General features: G+C 39.4%; 3 protein-coding genes across 9 annotated transcripts in view; all 3 read left to right on the top strand.

The window, feature by feature from the left end:
* Positions 1-337: 337 nt before the first annotated feature.
* Positions 338-2,657, top strand: LOC124065355 (C-type lectin domain family 17, member A-like). Its single transcript, XM_046400667.1, has 4 exons — positions 338-539; positions 735-803; positions 956-1,174; positions 1,927-2,657. The coding sequence occupies exons 1-4, from the start codon at positions 440-442 to the stop codon at positions 2,304-2,306; spliced, it is 768 nt and encodes a 255-aa protein (XP_046256623.1). The 5' UTR covers positions 338-439; the 3' UTR covers positions 2,307-2,657.
* A 2,128-nt stretch (positions 2,658-4,785) lies between these two features.
* mal2 (mal, T cell differentiation protein 2) lies at positions 4,786-9,918 on the top strand. Its single transcript, XM_046400515.1, has 4 exons — positions 4,786-5,086; positions 6,288-6,458; positions 8,486-8,686; positions 9,789-9,918. The coding sequence occupies exons 1-4, from the start codon at positions 4,970-4,972 to the stop codon at positions 9,858-9,860; spliced, it is 561 nt and encodes a 186-aa protein (XP_046256471.1). The 5' UTR covers positions 4,786-4,969; the 3' UTR covers positions 9,861-9,918.
* Positions 9,919-12,144: 2,226 nt separating this feature from the next.
* The window catches only part of LOC124064286 (protein MTSS 1-like), a 49,559-nt gene continuing 39,685 nt past the window's right edge, over positions 12,145-22,018 (top strand). For all 7 annotated transcript variants that reach the window (XM_046398599.1, XM_046398596.1, XM_046398595.1 and 4 more), the window contains exons 1-3: positions 12,145-12,676; positions 14,664-14,725; positions 20,684-20,757. In XM_046398599.1, the coding sequence (XP_046254555.1) occupies positions 12,605-12,676; positions 14,664-14,725; positions 20,684-20,757 (208 nt within the window). In that variant the 5' untranslated portion in view covers positions 12,145-12,604. The remainder of the gene's footprint in view (positions 12,677-14,663; positions 14,726-20,683; positions 20,758-22,018) is intronic.

Here is a 22,018-nt window from a genome sequence, read left to right as displayed (position 1 = left end):
ACTACCATAAAACAGATTCACAATTACAGTTTTACTTTCCATAGCTCACAGGCCCTTAATCAGTTGTATCTTTTTAATACAGCTGTATCTTGCTTTTCTTTCAATCTTAATGGAAACATAACATGACTACTTCATGCTATCATATTGCAGTGCATACTATAACTTTAGCTCATCATAACTTACATAGAAATTATACCACAGTAGAACTAAATATTTTACGTATCACAGCTCACAACTAATGAAAAAATATCAGTTCTGCTTTCAATAAGACTAAAGCACAAGGGGTTGTCTTTCCCAAAGCAAACATATTCTAACCACAGCTTTGTATTTGCAGTGTCAGCAAATCACTGAACGTACAAAACAGTGTTTGATGTGACTGACTGAAGAGTGCTAGAGTCAAGACCGGGAGCGTGAAAGACGCAAATCACAAATCTCACAAATGTCACTTACATTTAATGGCAAATCTGAGGAACTTCAAGGAGATAGCTGGAACCTGATAACTACGGAGGGAAGATCAAAGTATGGATGGCGAAGTTCAGGTCCGAATACCTAAATGTATTTATTAAAACTGAAATAGTAGCTGAAGTAACTATAAAAAGTCTATAATGTACATGATGAAATGCAGTTAGGGATTGAGACTAAAGGGTAAGTGCTACAAATTAAACCATTAAGTAAAATTTTCACATCTGCATTGCTTGTTTGTGCTTTTCATACGGTGATCATGTGTTTTTCAGTGTGTCGGATTGGAGCTGCTGCAGTGTGTTTGGGGCTTCTTCTTCTGACTGTGATCTTGGTGGCACACAGTAAGTGCAATGACGGCTCAACAAACACAGCAAAATCTTCAGTGTCCAATAAGAATGTGCAAGTCAGAGTTGGTTATGAAGACTAAGAGCTTTTAAAAATACAGTCAGGTCTAATAATTCCCACTACTGAATTCTAAATGAACCTGTTGCAGATACCAGTGCTATCAATCAATGGGACACGAAGTATAAGAACCTGATTTATGAGATCACCAAGGGCAGAGACAATCTGAGAGATGAGCGAGACCAACTGATGATTCATTCCAGCAACCTCACACAAGAGATCGAGCTTCTGCAGGGACAATACAACGCCGCGATAGCAAGTCGTGATAAGTTACAAGAGGAGGTCAAAAGATTAAGTCTCAATAGAACAGGTAAGAAATGTACTTGACATCACATCACTTCAGGCAACCCATTAAATTTTCAGCTGGTCTTTTCTCATCAGCAACGCAAGAACATGACATAGTTATTGATGAATCCAACTGGTCAGACTGGAAGTACCAAATACTTCAGTGTAACTTCAAACAGACAACACAAAAATCTTGTATCCAAAATAGCAACTCTCCTCCTCAAAGCTTTGTAAACAGTAGTCATTTTGTGTCAATAGTGTCGGTTTAATCATTGTAACAGTTACATTCTAACAATCTGCAATATTCTGCAGGCTGTGTAGGAATACGTTCCTACAAATATGTTCCTGATAGCATTACCTCAGGGGAAGACAGTCCCCAATGCTACCAGTTTGTTACCAGAAAAAGAAGAATTAAGAATATTAAGAATATTGTTTCATCTACAACTGTCTACAATTATTGGAAAGCAGTAAATTTGTATAATCATCATTACAAAACTGTGTGCATATTGTGCTGAGAACAGAATCACTGGCGGGTGTAGCAACAGTAGCAACAGGGCTCAGCAAAAAGTCAGTTGGTGACTGTGGTAACTGACCACAGAAACCGAGGATTGCATCTTTATCAGAATTGTCCAGTCTTGTTCAATATTTCAGTTTCTCTTTGGTCTGATATATGATATGAGGGATGTTTACTGCAGTGCATCACTCGCTCTCTGGTCCCCAAATACTAGCAACAATTTCAGACTCACAATAACGAAAATGCACTTGTACTTTCTCCAGATACAACTTGCCATCAAGGGTGGATAAAATTCAACAATAAGTGCTACTATGTCTCTCCTAATGGACTGAGTAAAACCTGGACAAACAGCAGAAAAGACTGTCAAGAGAGAGGGGCGGATCTGGTGATCATAACCACAAAAGCTGAGCTGGATTTTGTCAGCAGAAGCTATGGTGTAACCTGGATCGGTCTGCGTCGCACAGAGCAAGAACACCAGTGGAAATGGGTTGACGGAAGCAACTTTGAGGAGGAAAGATTCTGGCAACCAGGGGAGCCCAACAATGTTGACGGACAAGAGCATTGTGCAGAGGTCTCGCGTGACGCAGCGGCATTAAATGATGTGCCTTGCAGTAGAAAATTTCCATGGGTGTGTGAGGATTGAGGGCCTCTGTGCAGCCAATTAAGTATTTCAGTCTCTCCTCCTGATCTGGAAATATATAATATAATGTTGTCTATTATGTCTGATGACAACTGCTCCTCTTTGTTATGTCTGTTATAATTTCATTGGCTACTAAATATACTAGTATATTTCTCTCTTTTCATGAAATAAAAAGTAAAAAGCACCAAAATAAACGTAAAGGTTTTATACCCCTCTCTAGTTTTAACAATGCTGTTATTAAGTTTTTCTGCTTTTATCAGTTAGTAATTCAAAGCATATAGCACACAGTGTTTGTCTTGTGAATGTGTTTTCTGTGTACTGCTTCTGAAATGATCAATAAAAAGGACAAAAGAATGACAGATTCAATAACAGTAATCTTATGTCACATGACATAGCAGCAGTGGTGGAGAAAATACTGAGATCATTTACTTCAGTAAAAGTACTAATAAATAAATAAATCATGATATCATCATAAATAACTACTACCACAAGCTACAGAACTCCATTGAAAATATTGCTTAAGTAAAATGCATAGATATATTCAGGAAATATACTTAAATTATTAAAAGCATTCAATGCAGAATAAATTATGTTTATAACTTTAACCCTGCATCACTGGATTACTATTACCCATGCATCAGTGTGTAACCTTCATTTTATGGTTATAGTTGGTTGAAGTGAAACAAATTTACCAATTTTGTACGGTACTACAGCTAATGATTATTTCCATAATGGATTCATGCATTAATCATGTGAGAAAAACCTTCACAATTACCCAGAGTCCATTGTGATCCCTTCACAATGCTGGTTTGGTCCAACTAGAACAAACCACAAAATTACTCAAATGAATTAAAATCATGAAAAGAAAATACAGCAAGTTCTCATAATTGAGAAGCGGGAACAATGGGATGTTTTATCATGAAAAATGAACTGAAACCAACAGCAGACTGTCTGAGTGGCAGGGGCTGAAATAAATAAAAAAGGGCATCAGCTGCACGGGATGGGGCACCGATGTGCTGAAAGTCATGATTCATTTATGGCAGGAGTTACACAGTTAAACAGTTACAAATCCTGTTTACGATTAAAACTGCTTTCGTTTGCCTCGAATATGATAAACTGGTGGGTGTCAAACCGGCGCCCCTCTGGTCACAAGCCTCTTCTCCAACCTCTGGGCTACAGCTGCCCAAAGGAAGTTGCTCTACTACACCTCTGTAATGAAAACACACAGGAAAATATTAACAGTTTAACCTTTTAGTAGCATATGGAGATCAACTTATTTTATTGCATACAGGTGGCGAATGGCACTGCACCATATTTTCTCAACTAGTAGGGCACCCTACAGGGCATCTCATCACGTCTCAGCCACCGGAATATCACCCTTGAGAGCACTTTATCATGTTTAATCTGCCATAAAGGCATCCAAGAAGAAGTAGAAGCAGAAGGTGGCATGAAAAGAAAAGACTCAGACATACTACTTTTATATTCCCCCACTGTGTGCAGGTCATATTGATTCTCAGTGCCAGCCACCAAACTGAACTAAGCTCATTGCCCTTTCAGAGGTTATACAAACACTGGTGTGCATAAACCAATTCCTAGCTAAACATTAACTGAGGCATACCCTAAGAAGCTGCAGTTCCCAGCTGACATAACAACACAGCAGTTTTACTTCATCATTTAATAAAAAAGAAACCATATCACTGAGAAATGACCATCGCTTGATGTTGTAGTACAAATGTGGTAAATGTTGCTGAGTTAGTGTGAAAATCAGTTCTCTGCTCTTCTCAACGGTTACTCTAACCCTTAAGCTAATATTTACTTTTCAGACTTCTTCTGTCCTGCACTGTGAAGTTTAACCATTATGCACACCATTGTTTCTAAGCCCTTGTGTCTTTTCTGACAGTGTAAAAGAAATCAGTTGGGGTCGATGCTTCTGAGCCGTGCTGGTGGCTGTTCACACAGAAAGCCAAGTGCCCTAACACACCGACTAAATACAAGTAAGACTGATGCCTTCAGTGGGTGTTGGAAAACCAAAAACGCAAGATGAGTGTGAATGTGAATGATTCTATAGCTATTGAGAATTGATATTTAAGGTGTGGAGAGTAAAAGAGTGGTCTGTCTATGGGGTTTCATCATTATAAACACACCCTGAAGCCTTTTATGACATACTTAATATACTACCTTGTCCACGAGTCCACGACTACCATGACTCATCCCACATACTATCTTTACTATCATCTTGTTAATGTTGCACGTACAAGTTTGATCTCCACAAACAAACCCCAATATGCACTTTGCCCTCGGTTTGTGACCTTAAGAAAATACTATGCTTTTAATTTGTGGGTTCCTTTTCATGTACTGCATCTATAGTCATCATCTCACCTTCAGAATAAACAACAGCCAAGCTTATTCCTGACACTGACATATAAACTTTACCCATACGATATCTGGATATAGGCTTTTCCGTGAGGTCCTTGAATGCAGCATAGGTTTGGCAGGGAGTGGCCCCTGCACCTGTCCGACCTGTTTGGGGGACATATGACTCCGGAGGAATTTCCCTCGCTTGCTATCGTCCATTGTTTAACGGAGCCTGATTTAGTGGGAGTCTGTGAGAGGGTGAGAGTCAGAGGAGAGGGGGAGATAGAGAGAAGAGAGAGGGAGGTATAGAGATGTCGGAACCAGCCACTAATCCCGCTGCCACCTCGTTCCCAGCGCCAACTATTTCTCTACCTTTGGGACTGGAAGTATTGAGAACTTACTCTGGAGCCCTTGTCTGTTTAGAAATAGTAAGTGTTGCTTTTTAGAAGGTTGTGCATCATATGAAACTGTATGTTATATTCTTACACGTATCAATGACCTCTTTGGTGTTTCTCCGCAGCCCCTGTAGTTTTTCTTTATTAATAATTGATGGCCTGTCAGTCCGGTTAGACTTAAATCCGTAGGACATAACACGGTGTTTCCTCTTTGATTTGCGGTGTTTAAACGCTGTTGACACACCGATAGTCCCCGGCATTGCTTGAGGTTGCGCTCATATCTCACGTTTGACAGCCAAAGCAAGGACAAACGGCGCCTCAAGCGACGTCGCTAGGACTGTCCGCGAAGTTCAGTCCACCTGTTTCTTATAGACCAGAGCTGGTCTGTACAGTCAGCTTAGTCAGTCAGTTATGATTATTTGATTATCTATAAGGCTGTTTGCGGTTGAAGGCCTGTATAGATAGGCCTTCACAACGAGATAAAGTCATTTAAATGTCCAGCTGTAGCAATTATTGCAATGCACCCCATGTTAAGGCCTTTTCATCATCATCCTTCATTATCAGTCATCAACTACAGGAGACAGCCATAAGTAATGGTACAATGGAAGTTCTGTAACACCTTCTTCTTTAGTGATTTCATCAGGTGTGTTCCATTCCACTTCTATTTGCTCTTTTATCCAAAATAAACCATATCAAACATAACTTTGAACTGCACTGTGTCACCAAACATGGTGTATTTTATGTTTAAGGCCTTCCAGTAACAAATGGTCATTCTGGTTGCCGGCTTTGACGGTTGCTATACACAGAGAAAGCTTTGGAGATAAAGCAGCTGGTTGCTTTGCAACACACTTGATGTGAAAAACAGAGTGTATTATTAGCAACATTTTAAGATCATGCAATTATACCTCAAATTTAAACATAGAAAAATATTCCAGCGATTTATACTCAGTTCCGACTGAGGTGCAGAGATTTTAGATGTGCAAGGATGTAGAAAAGTAGTTATAAAGGAGTACAGTACACCATACTGGTATATTTATGTAGACGTTCTGTACTTATGCACTTAATGCCACACCATGCACTGGTGTGGCATTAACTGCCTGTAACTATTCATATGAGTCACTGAAACACAAGGAATGATTAAATGAATTTCAAGCACTCTGGTGGATTAAGAAGCTGATCTAATTTCATCTGAACTGCATATTTGACCAATATGGGTGTTTGTTTATGTTTCCAGTTATTTGGTGGTCTGGTATGGATCCTGGTGGCCTCCTCGAACGTGCCCGTGCCTCTGCTGCAGGGCTGGGTGATGTTTGTCTCTGTCACTACCTTCTTTCTCTCCTCTGCCTACCTCACACTCTTCATCACTGGCCTGGCTGACCGCATCAACACTGACTGGAATTTCTTGGTAAGCTGTCGGTAAATCAGTCAGTTTGTCAGCCTTGTTATCTGTCTGTCAGTTTGTCTATCTGTCTGCTTCACTTTAATATCGCTGTCAATGTTTAGTGTGGCAAAACTGTAAGTCAGTCTTATGACAGTGGGAGTATTTCAGGTCAGCTTATGCTCAGAACTGTCAAATGACTATTATGTAAGTTCCAATATGTGGAAGGAAGAGAAACTCCCTTGTGGTTTGTACCACCACAGTGTGTATCCAAGGGTGGGCCAAAAGAAAAGAAGAAAGAAAAAAAATTGAGTATCACAAATCATAAATCACACATCATAAATCAGAACTGAGTGTGTGTGCATTTGTGCACTCTTGTAACAGCAAAAGGTTCTTCCGCCTAACATTAGACATTTTTGCAACAGTAGTAGTTTGAAACAGGTGCTTGTTGTTGTTTCTTCACTATAATGATCCAACTCTACAGTGAGGCAGGTCATTTGTTTATCAGCGCTTTTGTAGGATCATTACTTGGCATTATGTTATGTTAAGATAAGCAGTTACACTTCCTCATCTTAAAATGACTCACACATTTTGTGTAAACTAAACCAGCAGTGTGTACTGGCAGCTCCCATGCTCGGACTGACTAAGTGCTATGACAGGTCACTTCACAGCAAGAGGGTTTCAGGTTTGAATCCCGGTCTGGGCCCTTCTGAGTTCGCATGTTCTCCCTTTGCCTGTGTGGGTTTTCTCCAGTCCCAAATACATGGTTAATTAATTAGGTTAATTGGCTACTCTACGTTGCCCCTAGGTGTGAGTGTGTGCGTTGTCTGTCTTTGTGTGTTAGTCCTGCAGTTGACAGGCAACCAGTCCATGCTGTACCCCGCCTCTCGACCGTAGTCAGTTGGGACCAGACCTCCCGCGACCCTGATGGATAAGCAGTACAGACAATGGATGGATGGAGTTATTTCACTGTTCTCTGTTATTTCACAGGCCAACTGGTTATTTCACTGAATGAAGAAATGTTCTTCAACTCACTTGATAAAAAGAGTAATCATCAGTTCCTGCCCCAATGTGAAATAGCTGGGGGTTTTTTTAACTGCATTTCAGTTTATAGCTTATTTGTAAACCTATAGACTTCTGGTAATATGGAAAAGGAGGTATGGCTGCATATTAGTGGAGCAGATTAGGTACTGTGTACTCCAGTGGAAATCAACAAATGTAGGCTGGTTTCAATGGTCCAATTACCATGCTTTACCAAGTATGTATAGGAAAGAGTTTAACATATAAAATGTACATAACGTGAAATCACTATTACGAGACAGGCTCTTAGCATTGGAGAGCATTTTCCATCTATGCATTAACTATGACAAACATGCTGTATCTGCAATATAAGAGAAGAGTAAGAACCTGTGCCATGTGTTTATGTTATGTCATTGTAGTGGTTTAAGTCTGGCCTCTCAGACAGAACCAGCCCTGCCTCAGGCTCCAGGCTCTGCTCCCAGGAGTAGCCAGGCGTGTGGGGTTGTTTGTTTTCGGGTGAACAATGAGTGACATGGATGATGAGCTCACAGCAAAACGCCACAAAGGCCTGCCTGTAGTCCGGCCAGGCTCAGAGTCAGCAACACAAACTCTCATTAACCTTCTTTACTCTCTGACACACCCCCCCTCTCTCTCTGTTTCTGTGTCTTCAGTACCTCACTCTGTCTTCCGTTTACATGTATTCTTGTTATTTTATGTGTCATGTTTCTTAGATCTACCGTGTTATGCTTTACAAGTAATGCAAAAGGTTGATTCTCTGGTTTGCTATGTGACTTCAAAAATAAAGGTAGTTGCAGTGACTGGTGTTACCCAGTGGGATAAAACTCACACATTGGTCAGTCTCTGTTCCTAACTGCTGCAGTGTTGGTCTTGTGTACTGGAGCCTACACTTATTCAGCAAGTGTACTACAAAAACAAATGTTCACATGGTGGCAGGAGCTGAGCAGTAGTGAAACCTGAAACTCCTGAACCTTTCTTGTATTTATTTCTAATGCATTCTATTTCCTTTTCCTCAGGATGTGTTCTACCATTTTGTGGCTTTGCTTTTCTACTTTGCTGCCTTCGTGCTGGAGGCAGCAGCTACAGCAGCCAATGGAGGAGCCCACATCAGCCCATTGCCTAACAGCACTGATACGGTCCTGTGTATAACCTACCCTCGAGGCAATATATTCACAGTCATGAGTGACAAGCAATACAGTATTAATGTGGCAGCCACGGTGAGTGCTACAGAGGTTTCCAAACTAAAGGTCCAGTGTGAGGGATTTAGACAGATTTAAGGGCATAAATGAAAAACGATATTGTCAGAAAAAGGATATTATATTCATAATTATGTTATGTTTTATTAGTGTACAATTGCCTGTTTTGCTTGCATTACCATAGAATGATTGTTTTATATGTAGAGAGGGAGCAGGTTCTTTTCCACGGATTCCACCACATTGCGCTGCTATGTTTCTACAGTAGCCCAGCACAGACAAACCAAATACTGGCTCTAGAGAGGCCTTTTCATATTTTTCACATTTTTACTGGCCACTGTAGGGAAGGCGGAGACAGTGGATGCTCAGGTGGTTGCAATCTGCATCCATGATGTCACTGAATCCTACACAGATTTTCAGTTTGTCATAATGTTTTGAACCCATGCATAGTTTTAGTTCATATTGTCATAATGCACTCATAGCACTATATGAATGAATGGAGCCCAATGTTAGAAGATGCTGAAAGTAAGAAAAAACTCTTATGAATTTACATAATTCACAGTAATAGTTTTTACTGTATTACAGAAGGTTAATTCAATACAGCCATTCAAGTAAAACTAAATCTGACATCAGCCCTGTCTCTAGCTCTCCTTAGTAAGCCCTGTTAGAGCAGCAACTCAGTTGACAAATTTGCATGTACAAAGTGAGATCCCTGCTCACTAAACTTTTGGTCTGGTTTTGGTTAAATTTGGACTGTGTCATAAACATAAATATATAAAAAAACAGAACATTGTGTATATTTGTGGTGTCCTGCTATCAGCTAGAACTGTCAGGACATAAAACAATAAAACAGCCAGTGCCCCCCTGTCCTCTTTGACAGATATATAATGTTAATAAAAAATACACACAAACCCCTGTACTGGCCTTAAATGCATCAACAAATTCGCTGATTATGGTTTTCCTATTCTGCATGTACTAAAAAAGTAGGTCATTTTAAGGTCATTTGTAAAGGTTTTAGCCAAAACACATGCAAAACACCAAACATTTGCTAGTTAGAGTTAAAATACTGGACGGAAAGACTTTTCTGACAATCTCTTTTTCTTTGCTTTCTCTCCTTTTGTCCCAGATATTTGCATTTGTGGTGACACTATGCTACGGCTTCAGTATGATGATGGGCTTCAAGAGGTGGAGGATGTAACCAGTAAAACATGCACAAACTAGTTTTATAACTGCTTCATAACTTCAACATGTATTTTTAAAAAATATCCACAGCACCCAAAGCTCCATAGAAAGCACTGCTATTCAGTTCAGGTCAGTGTAAAAAGTAAAAAGATAGATGAAAAAATGTCATTTTTTTATGGACAATAATATCCCTACAGGAATTCTCAGATAATGAAACAACTGGTTTCAGGTAGGTGTAGTCCGGGCAATTAAAGGTATTTTGAAAATAAGGTTAGAGAATAGCAGCTTAAGTTATCCATTTGAATCATTCTTTTGCTGCTTACCAGCTACCTTAAGCTTTCCAGCAAAAATCTATGTGGCAAGTTCGAGAGAATTGTGAGGGATAATTTGCAAGATGTCAATGATGTTCCTGACAGTTATGGTTAATAATACAAATATTGCCCCATTTCCTTTGTTACATCCTCACTGGAGGGCATATTTCCTATTTCCAATGCGTCTGCAAAAATGGGTCTATATATATGCTGAGAGGAGGTTTTGCATAACAGAACAATAGCGTGATGTTGTAAACTCAATCTGGATTTAACAGTACTGTTATTATTTTTATGTGGCCTCTATTTAAAATGCAGGTTTTTCTGATATTTGAATTTCAAAGTTTCAGTTTCTTGTTTTGAGAACTTTTAGTTAAATTTCCTCGGCATATGCAGTTTAAGTGGTGATCACAATATTGCAACTATTGTACATTCTTGGTCAACATTTCTCACATAATAATACATGAATATAGTGAGTTCTACTACAAACTAATCATTTAATCTCGCCATCAGTAGACATTTTGTCAGCTTGGCCTAATGTTTAAAACAGTGATCTTGATATACTGATGGATCATTTAAGTATGCAGTATATTTTTAATGTTTGACCCTTGTAATTATGTTGATGCACTGTAAAAATGCCCAAATCAATAACTATAATTCTTGCTTTCTTGATTTATTAGTTATTAATTTAAAATTGTTTGTTTTTTGCTTTTGACATCTGCTGGTTTTGACATTTTAAATACATTTTAGAACTAGAGAAATAAAGGTTTTGAAGAAGAAAAAAAAAAGAAGAAGCTCTGCCTCATTGCAGGGTGCCACAGTGTCTTTCTTCGATGCTGCCACTAAGTGTCGCCATAGTCACGAAAAGTTCTATGACAGCCCACACAAAGTCAACTGAGTAATATTGGCGACATTTACCCAAGCTGTATCACTTCCAACAGGTTGCACAGTTCAGACTCGACCAAGTGAACAATGTCCAACTCTTTGTCTTTAGACTAAATATGTCTTAGCCTGCGTTTTACTCAATGTCCCAGCTTTTTTTTTTTTGAAGAGGGGTTATATAGAGAAAGGATAAGATAAGAAGGATAAGATTGCTTCATTTTACTTAAACTATCAGAACTTAATATTTCATTGTGTATTAGAGTGTAACTTTAGAGCATAATAAATATTTGCTGTTGAAAAGTTGCTAAGTTTATATGGCCTTTGACACAAAGGTAGGTGCTAGCAACAGTTAATCATCATAGCCTAATATAAATGAATCACATTTAACCGGATTAAATTAACCTTCGTAATTCATTTAGATTACCTGGAGTGACTTTGTGGTTTCATTTCATTTCAGCCGCTAGATGTCTCTCCCTATCTACAATTGCTCAACCATTTTTTTCATATTTACCCACTGCTTGTACATAAACAGCAAAACGTCAACTGGCATCAACACTAAAGTGCTGATTTACAATATGCTTTTGTCATGCACATTCAACATATATTCAGGCAAAGTCAATATAAAATAAAATATTGTTTGCACTTAAAAACTCATGTCTGTTAATACTGGTCCATAGTCTATATTCAGCCGTTATTTTGGCGCTGTTTTGTACGATAAAATGCTGCCAACCGGGACACATCTTCCGACCCAAATACGCACTTCTCGCCCCTTTGCGCTCTCCTGCTCACCTCTGCATCTCCCGTTATCATGGAGTCAAGAAAACTGAATGATACCGGAGGTTTTTGCGGATCTTCCTTCACAATAAAAACACGCCAAGCTGTATCTTAAGGTTTTACCTCGAGTTATAAGCGGAACCAACTATGTAGGTTTGATTTATGTTGCTTCGAATTAATATGCACACTGTTTTTTTGCTTTATGTTAAGATTTTGTTCTGTTTATATATAGTATAGGAATACCCATTTCTGACTATCTTTCAATAATAACGCATACCTTTATTTTGGTGGGAAATAATCAACCGGAAATACGTTTTTTGTTTGTTCAGGCGGACTTGACATTTGTTTCTCGTGTCGTTTTTCTCTCCGCTCTATCGTAGAGCAAGCGTAAGTGTCGGCATTTACCTGTCAGGATACGGAATAACATTAGCAGACAAATATTATTTCTCATTTCGACTAGCAAATTGCCGAAGATTATCTTGGCGGTCCAGCCATGGGTATGAGCGGGGCACCGTGGAGTGGAGAGGGGGATTTAAATTTCTCTTTGGCCCCAACAGCTTCTTTTGATTTGAAGTAAACCGTGCACCAGAACACAGCCCCCGCTGTTTCTTCCCCCGTTTAACTGTGATAAAAGTTGTTGTTCGTCGATTTTATAATAGCAGTCGTTCTTTTTTTACACGATTGTTGTTTTTGTTTATATTTTTTGGGGGAAGTTTTTGGTTTTCCTGGAGAACCGAGGTGGCGAAGTGAAAGCGGCTCACCGAGTCGGGACTGACCACCGGAGTTGGTCCTGAAAATGGAGGCTGTTATCGAAAGGGAATGCAGCGCGCTTGGAGGACTCTTCCAAACTGTTATCGGAGACATGAAAGTAAGTCAAATGAAGTTAATAACACAAATAATTGTATCCAAGAGCAGTTAAGGGAGGCCCTGAGTCTCACTATCCCTGCCAGTTAACTTCTCAAGCGTCAGTTTATAGCTGGTTGTAAATTTGAGTTTCCTTCGACAGATAAACAATTTCACGTTACAGGTTAACCAGCGGTTTAGCGTCAGACCTCTGAAACTCACACCAACCCTTTTAATGCGTGTTAGATTTAGATAGACAAAAGAAAATAGAACCGAGTACATTTATTATATATGATTTCCAATTGATGTTTATGACACCTACTGTTGTGTTTCTGATCGTAGTTTATATTGATGTACGGCAGTTTTGGTTTTGTGGTAACAAACTTAATTTATTATATTATAAACACTCCTTGGCTTATCCCATCGGATAAACAATCCCTTTACGTTCATCTGTTCTAGTTTGAAGTGGAGCAGCAGCCGACGTGAGATAAAAACTAAATAGGGCAATCATCAGCTTGAAAACTAGGCCATTTATTTTGATGTTGTGTGTGTTTTTTGGGTTTTTTTTTTTTAAACAGCTTAGTCGATGAGACAATTAGCAGATTCCCCAGCTGTTGTACTTGCCTGAAGAAATGAGTGGAATGTAGCTGTCAGGGTAGAAAATTACCCCCAAGGTCTGAAGGCTTTGACATGTGCAGGTCAAATGCTCAGCCACAGGGTCGTCTGGAGTCAGAAAGTTTGTTATGAGTACTGGTCAGACATTCAACACTTCTCAGTGTACCATGTCCCACTTGACCAGGTAGTGTTCTCCTGTCTCTTAACTGTCTGGCAACTATACACCAATGAAAATGACTCATATGTTTATTTTTCTGTGCATAAAATGTGAAAATTTCCAGTGATTTCTTTTATAGTACAGACTGGGCTGTGTAAGCCCCCCACCACACACACACATACATACAATGAAGTGACTCACTTTGATTTCTAGCCTAAATTGTCAACAAAAGGAATAAGAGGAATAAGAAATGATCAGTAAGGACAGGACAGTTGCAGAGAAAGCTCATTTGCCAGGATGCTGGAGTATTTAACATTTGAGAAGGTAGACTGAGTGAGCAGAGGCAGGAATAAGAAACACGCAAAGAGAAGACAGAGATTGAAAGGAGCAAAAGTGATGTCAGGGGGTTTGGGAGAGAGAAAGAAAGAGGTATTGGAGGAAGAGAGAGTTGGGTTTGGTTGTTGGGTGTAATGTTTGACAGCATAACATGACATTCCTCAGACCCCTGACAGTAGTAGCACATCAATGACAAACATGCTCATATTCATCTCTTTGTCTTGTTCTGTCTTACTACAACATTAGCTTCCCTTTTTTTTTTTTGATGCATTAGGCCACTTGTTCTCTGTGATGGTTTCGATAGGCCCTTCAACTATTTTCAGCCCAGGCCCTGAATTAGGTAAATTTAGAGTCCCACTGGGAACCAGGCTCATTATACCATCGTGTTAGTGCTCTTGTTGTGTGGGGATCTTTCCAAAAGAGGCCGGTGACCCATTTTACAACCTAACACTTGCAGGACATGACAGTATGTCTATTCTCCCACTAACAGATAACGCAGAATTTAAAAAATGCTACAAACAGAAGCAAGATATAAGCCAGCTGTTTGGAAATTTGGAAGTAATTTGTTATTACAACTCATTAAAAGTTAAGATCAAACATCATGCTTTTCAAATGCATACAACACTGCTAAGGTCATTTTCACTATGTAGCTTAAATTTCTTGGTTTCCTCAGGTCTACTGGCAGCATGATGGAAAAAAACATATTTTAGTCCTGTAACATCACGGTTGGGTCACATGTATGGGAAAGCCTAAGCCGTGGTTAGTATTGTTTAGCCCTGCAGGTGAGGTGAGGCACCAGGGTGGCTTCATGTTGGCTGAACTGTTATGTAACTGTGGGAAGAGTGAAAACTGTTCTGATGTTTGTGTCATCTAAGTTTGTGTCTCCCCTCCCTCCTCCACACAGAGCAGCTACCCTATTTGGGAGGACTTTATCACCAAGGCTGGCAAACTGCAGTCACAGCTCAGGTGAGAACATGTTTTTGCACACATACAACACTTTTTTTTATGATTTCTGTGTGTTGGCTAAATGAAACAAAAACCATTGCAATAGATAAAACCACAAAGGAGAGTATCAACCTCTGTACTTCAGTAATACACACTGTGGTGATTTCAGTTAATTTAAGATGATTTAGATATGAAGTGTGTTTTCATGCACATGTTTCATGTTCCTGTTTTTAAAAACTTGAGTGGAAAAAAGTCATACAAGAACTTTTTTTTTTTTTTTTACACTTGGCTAAGATGGAGGAGTTGGTGTATCAGTTAAAGCAAAATCTACAGTAGAAACAAGTTTGGCAAATAAATCATGAAGTACACAATATAAATGTCTATTGAAACCTCTGCTCTACAAGGGGACAAAAAATTGCAGCAGATAAATGAAGACTCCTCCTCAATTTCATACATGAAGCAAACATATGCCATATTTACATCATATTTTGCACACTGTTTTGGTTCATTTGAGCCTTTTAATTACGTGATATCATCGCACTTTCTTTTAGTTTCATTGGCAATCGTTTAATGGTACCCGGCTGGAGAATTAGAGTCACCAACTGTCTCAATGTGTCCAATTCCTATTCTTTTGACTGGAAATCTGTGAAAATTTGCTCTTAAATTGGAATGAAACTTAAATATAGATTTACACACAGATTGTACTGGTAAAAACACAATAAGATTTAGAGTGCAAAATAGAAATTTTCCTGGCTGGGGAAATGCCACTGTAATTTTTGCAAAGCTCCTGTGATACCCCATGAACCCCCGCACTACAAAATCTCATTCCATCTTATTATATAAGATTATATTATATCTGAGCTTTTATAAGATTATATTATATCTGAACTTTTACGTTTCATGTCAGTGTCAATTCCCTTCTGAACAAGCCTTAAGTGGCCACAGGTCAGTCTAACAAGCAATGACAGTTTATATAAAAGCCTAATCTCTTAACAATACTATCCAGGGATCAATATGTGTCCTTCTGCCCATTTAGTCTTGGTTAAACCTGATTTAATTTGTATTTCTAATGCTGTAAATTTACCCACCTCCTGCCAAAATTATTCCAAGTCTTCTGCTAATGATGGATTCCAGTCCCAGCCACCTCTCCTAGTTGGTTTTAAGTGGCCACGTGTCAAGAGACAAACAACTTATGACAGCTGAAATAAAAGCTCATTGTGCAGCAAATACTGTAAATGTGGATGTCCTGTGGTCTAAATTATTCTTTGATTAACAATGCATGGCAGTTTTCTAGCCATTTAAGTGTCCACGTGTCCTGAGACAGACTAATACTGACAGTTGTATAAAGGCTTGGGGACTTAACAATACTATCTAGGGGCCACTCAGTGTCCCATTCTTCCATTTTCTTGGTATTAAGCCTGATTAATGGTGATATGTTATTCAAGTTTCTCCATCATTCAGAGGTTAAATATGTGACCCTGCCATGTTAACACTCAGGGGAGTATTTGCGGCCTTGTTGCTAATGACTGGTTGTTTGGTGGTTGAATGTCTGTCTGTCTGTGGATGCCAGGAATGATGAAAGAACAAATATACCAGTTATTGTACTGATGAAAAGGTGAGGGAAATTACAGTACATAAGTGAGATCAGTGTTCTTTCTTTCCAATCTCAGTATTTTAGTGGCAGCCTGATGATGGAGATACTTCTTGCTTCCTATGTGTGTATATATAGTTCTATGTGTGTGTGTGTGTGTGTGTGTATATTTATATATATATATATATATATATATATTTATATATACATACATACAGACATACATGATAATGTATGACCATTGACCCATACTTTGACCTATTAGTTTTTGGACATTTCCTGCACTACTTTCCTTTTCTATCGTGATTACTCAGGATAATTGATGCTCCCAGAAAAGATCCATTTCCGCCTTTACTGGTTGAGTTGAGCATCATTCATAGAAAGACGGCCATGTGTCAGTGTTTTTAAACTAGCCGTTGCCTGATTAAGCTCGGCCTACGCCCTGCTCCAAGCAGCAGTGGTTGTGGCATAGGGCTGGCTCTAACGATGCCCTTGTTGCTGTAACACTAATAAGAGTGTGCTATCTGAGTTTGCTTGTGGTGACCTACAAATAAGGCTTTTTCTGTCTGCTTTAAAGCCTGTCTCCAGCCACTACAAATTTGGCGAAACTAGCCCTTTTGACTACAGCATAACCTCCCACCCAAGGACCTCTATAATCTGTTTGGGGACTGGGCTACATAAGGCGCGCACACACTCATAATCACACACACACACACACAAACACACATACATGTACATGCATACATACACACCCACCTTCCCTCCTTAGACTGGATCTGGATAAGTGACTAGCCAGCAGTGGTAGCAGCATATGTCTGTGTATGTAATGATGTCCTAAAGCACACTACTCTCTAATTTAGACCCCCTGTTCCTCTCTCACAAAGCAACTAGGAAATTGTCCAATTACAGTGTGGGGGCTGTTATTTTTTTTCTTTCTGTCCATTCTGGTTTTAAGAAGCCAACACACACACGCGCACATGCACGCATACTCAGAGAACAGAGCTTTGAAGGAAGAGGGCAGGGCAGAATATAGGCTGATTTCTAATCACAGTCCTCTTTTAACTTGCAAGTGTTTGGTCCTGTTTGGTGGGTCACGGTTGGTGCAGCTGTGTCAGATCGAGGTTTAAACATAGGCCTCCCTCCCTCTGGTCTGCAGTTCATTTTGTGAAGAAACGGATCACCTCAAATCCTCAAATTCAGTGTCTGAACTGCATATAAAACTTATTGGGACTCAAGAGGGACCCCTCAAACATGGACAAAAAGACTGAGAGATGGATGAGTAGCTCAGCACACAGGAACATACAGTACACACATACATAAATATTTTTTAAAAATGCTTACAGTACACTCACAGAAGCATTATCTTTCACAGTTCTTGGAATGCTATGCCTGAAACAAGTGGAGTTAAACACAACCTATTTCCATGTTTCAGATTTACTACAGCCACATTCCAGTTTCTGCTGATCTAAGAATAGATGGAGGCAGCAGTGCTGAATGTATCATTGTCAGATAGAGCTCTATGCTGTACAACGCCAGGGTCTATGGGGAATTTAGTTTGGCTTGGTCAAGGCCTTGCAGAATAGATATGTTAAAGCCTTTTGTCTTAATTCCAAGGCAGGGGTATTTGCTGATTTTAACACAAATGGTAGCAGTCAGGTCATTGTTTGAGTACTGTGCAGAGCTGAAGGCTTATAGCAGCATTGTTTGTTTTTGTTCTTACTGCCTCAGAAATCTTGAAGCTTTTTGGCTGTCTGTTAAAACTGAAATTTAAACCTGATTATTATGTGTTTGCAACTTAAAAGTCATTAATTTGTCAAAGGTTACCTAATTTCACTGTTGACTGACCCATAAAAGATTTTAAGTATTTAGTTTTTTTTCAGTGCTGCCTATATAACAGTTGCCTGTGGAGTGTAAAACAAAACCCTTCTAATGTTGATTATTTAAGATGCTGTACTGTTACGAATTGAAAGTGTTGTGAATGGATAAAACCAGTTTAGCGGTTTGGCATTTCTCTTTGAAAAGTGTGAAACAGATTACAGATGATTATGGCTAGTAATTGTAAAGTACTTCACTTTGTGTTTCAGTAGACTCGAGCCACTGATAACAACAGTCTTCAATAAAAAACAAACCTGTTTTGCATTAATAATTAAAACTGGATGAAGCAAGCATTTACATGTAAAATATGATCCAGAAAACCCCTGAGTACGTGGTGTAAATCAGTAGGGGCAGATATCAGTTGGAGATTGCTCTGTTGCCTTGCACTGGTCTTTAAATAGAAAGGAATCTCTCTGTGTGTGTGTGTGTGCCTGTGCGTATGTTTCTTTTTCCATTTGCAGGACACACCCTTGGATCTTCTGGTCATCTCTGCAACAACACAGCATTTATTATCCAATATTACATTAAGTTTATGAATGATAAAGGAAATGACTGTTTCTTCATTGACTCAATGCCAAGACTTGGATGTCACTTGAATGTAAAAGAATATTTAAGCATGAAACTATTTTTAGATCAGGGTTTATCAGTTGATCAGTTGTGTTCTGTTTTTCCTTTTCTGTCAAGCTTGTAGAAGGCCTCTCTGAAATGTTACCTGAAACTCAATTAAACAAGTACCAGCTACGGCCGTCTAGACTCAGTTGACTGTGTCTAGATACTGTCTAACTCAGCATTAGGAGCATATTCTACAGTAAACCTTAACGACACAGTGGTTCTGTGATTATCACTGATCCTGCTTTTGATCTCCAGAGTGCTCCAGCTTCCTCTCACCCACTAATAGATCCATTAAAAGACGACTCTACCAACAACTCCTGTTGTTGCCTTACAGTGCTTTTGGCTACACAAAGTAAACATTTTGCAGAAAAATGGATGTGCACTGGATATGCTGGTAAATTAAAGATTAAAAACATTTTTGTTCCATCTACAAGCCAAACTCAAGAGTCACCATCAACCTGTATTCAGCTATTGTTTTGCCCAATTGTGTAAGCTACCTGTGAAGACTGTTTATGGAAATTCCCTGGCTGTGCTATGATGGTTGTGTACAAGTCAGTGGAAGATAACAAGCATTTATAAACTCAGGTACTGTTCAGGAGTGTGCGAACAAACATGCTGCTGTGGCTGAACGTGTCGTGGAAAATTTCTGGATAAATGTGTTTTGTTTTGGGTTTTTTTTTTCTTTGGCCATGCATGACTGATAGGTAGGGCTCATGCTTCAAGAACCTTTCATCTCCCTACCTGTGATCTTAATCATGAGGGGTTTGTTAGATCTGAAGAAGGTGAGTCAGTATTTGCCATTCGGCTGGTCAGCTGGCCCATGAATGTAAAATAACTGGTCAGTCAGGCAGCCAGACAGACAGTAAACGCGGATGCCAGTAAGATGGTGTCTGTAATGAGTAAAACAGAGAGTAATCTTACACCAAGCTTCCACTACTTCTTTTTTTTTGTAACAGATTGGATTTGGCCCTTTCTTCAGTCTGTTATTTATAAGCAGAATTTTATACTGCAATTTGTAAATACTTGGTAAACCGGACAAAACAACAGAGAACCAGGTTTGAGTTATGGACTTTCCACAAGCCCCTTTTCCATTTTAGAGTTGAACTGGGTAGAACCCACATTGATCCTTTCATTGACCTGTAAGTGTGGCAAACTCGACTCAAGAGCGGCTCTGCTGAGCTGGACAGATTCCAGTGGTCTCTAAGTAATCACATAGACATTCCTCACACAGCAGGGCACATTTAAGTTTTAACTTAGACATGCATTTAAAGTACAGCGCTGACATAAGATTTAACTTCTATAGTGACCGGTATGTCAGATTTTTCTCATCATTGCTGCTCAACACTGGGTGGTGAGACAGATAAGCACTCGCAGCTCTACTGGAAAAGCTCTGCTTCAGTTTACTTTTAACTAGTTTCACATTAAAAGTCAGTGTCTCTCTGAGGATCTCTGGGGGGCTGTGGGCTGAGTTGCTGCTAACTTTAGCTCAGCATGTTTCTCTGAAAAGATGCGTTCAGTGACTTCCAGTGACATCCAGTTTTTAAGATAAAACAATGCTTAAAGGGACCATAATTTAAAAAATGATGGTAATGACTTGGAAAAAGAAAGTAGTCAGCTGGACAAGTTCTGTTGTCTGACTATCTGACAGACAGCCAATGCTTACAGAAAACTGTGTTGTAAATAATTACTGCAGTTGATCGGCCACCTGTAGCCCCTTGTATTCTTTTAACTGATTTGAAGCACTGCTGCTGCTGTCATCGTTACATCTGGATTTTTCTCTTTCTTTATACACCTTTTTGTTGAATAATTGCATTGTATATTGTTTTATACCAGTGAAGTGTGATGTTTTTATTTATTTATTTATTTTTTTACTAAACTTGTGCCTTCCCCTTTTCCCCTAGGGCAACTGTAGTTGCTGTGGCTGCTTTCCTTGATGCCTTTCAGAAAGTGGCGGACCTGGCTACCAACTCACGAGGTAGGAATATGCACACAGACTTAGAGGCTTGAGAGTATGACCAGTGGTCTTCCACAGCAAAACCACTCCTCATCTATGAATCATTGTGTAATTTTCAGGATTATTGGAAAACTTGTAGCACAGTATTGATTGGTTTACAGAGTTTTCTTTTTTTAACAGTCATAATGATCAGTGAAAATAGTGAAAAATATTCAAAAAAATGTCAAAAAATGATGCTGGTGTTGTTTGGCTTTCTACTGAGATCCAAGAAGCTCTGGTGAAGAGAGCCATTACTGGGTGTTCTGGAGGAATAAACAACTAGATACAGCCATTTATCAGTGGGAGGAGAGCGAAAAGTACGAAAAGTGTTCGTACATGAACACTTTTCATTCAGTCTCTACAGAGTAGAGAGGGCAAACAGAATTCTAGGGGGTATTTCACCAGATAACCAACATCCCTGGTGAGTGATGACTTCAGTGAGAGGCTGAACTGAACACAAATACAGACATACACACCCTTTGGTGCTTACAGCTAAGGAACAGCAAGGTATTCTTTGAGGCAAATAAACACTGATAATCCTGTGATCAAAATCATAACCGAGAATAACGTGAGGCAGAAAAACTTGCTTTCGCTTTCTGTGTAAACACAAGCAAAATTTAAATTGTATTAAAGGAGAGAGAAAGTTGATTGTTGTTTCTCATTCCCAGGTTATCAGATACAGATGCTATGGATTTTTGATGCATGGAATCAGTGGGCTCTGTGAATTATTTTAAACACATAGAAAATTTGGCACTAATTTCTCCCATTTGTCTGGGACATTGAAATTTTCCAGAGCACATGGACTGGCACTAATTTAACTCTGGGGGTTAAATAAGTTAACTGTTAAACAGTATGTGTGTCTGGGCACCTATGTGTCAGTATGTTTGTCTATATAGCCCCACAGAGTAAAAGTCCAGTCTTTCACCCCACCTTGCTGAGAAGCTCTGTTGGTTGTTTGCTTTATCATATAGATAGTAAATCTGTCAGTACACTGTTTGAAGCTCTGCTGCTGGCTTTGTCTTCCACCTCAGCCCCCTTTCTTCTGCTCCCTGCCCCCCATCCCCACCTATAATCAACCTCTGTTACAGCTGGACTCTCTGAGAGAGTCTGCTTCAGCTCTGGGTGTGTGTGAGAGGGAAAGAAAAGAGTGAGAGATCTCATCCCTCCTTAGCTTTGACACCTCCAGCCCTGTTTCATACTATTAATAGGAACTGAGACAGACACTCACATTCATCACCTCACT

This window comes from Scatophagus argus, chromosome 9 (assembly GCF_020382885.2).
Source record: "Scatophagus argus isolate fScaArg1 chromosome 9, fScaArg1.pri, whole genome shotgun sequence".
In the NCBI taxonomy this organism is placed as follows: Eukaryota; Metazoa; Chordata; class Actinopteri; family Scatophagidae; genus Scatophagus; species Scatophagus argus.
Note: the sequence above shows the minus strand (reverse complement) of the source record. Positions and strands in the feature narration are given on the sequence as shown.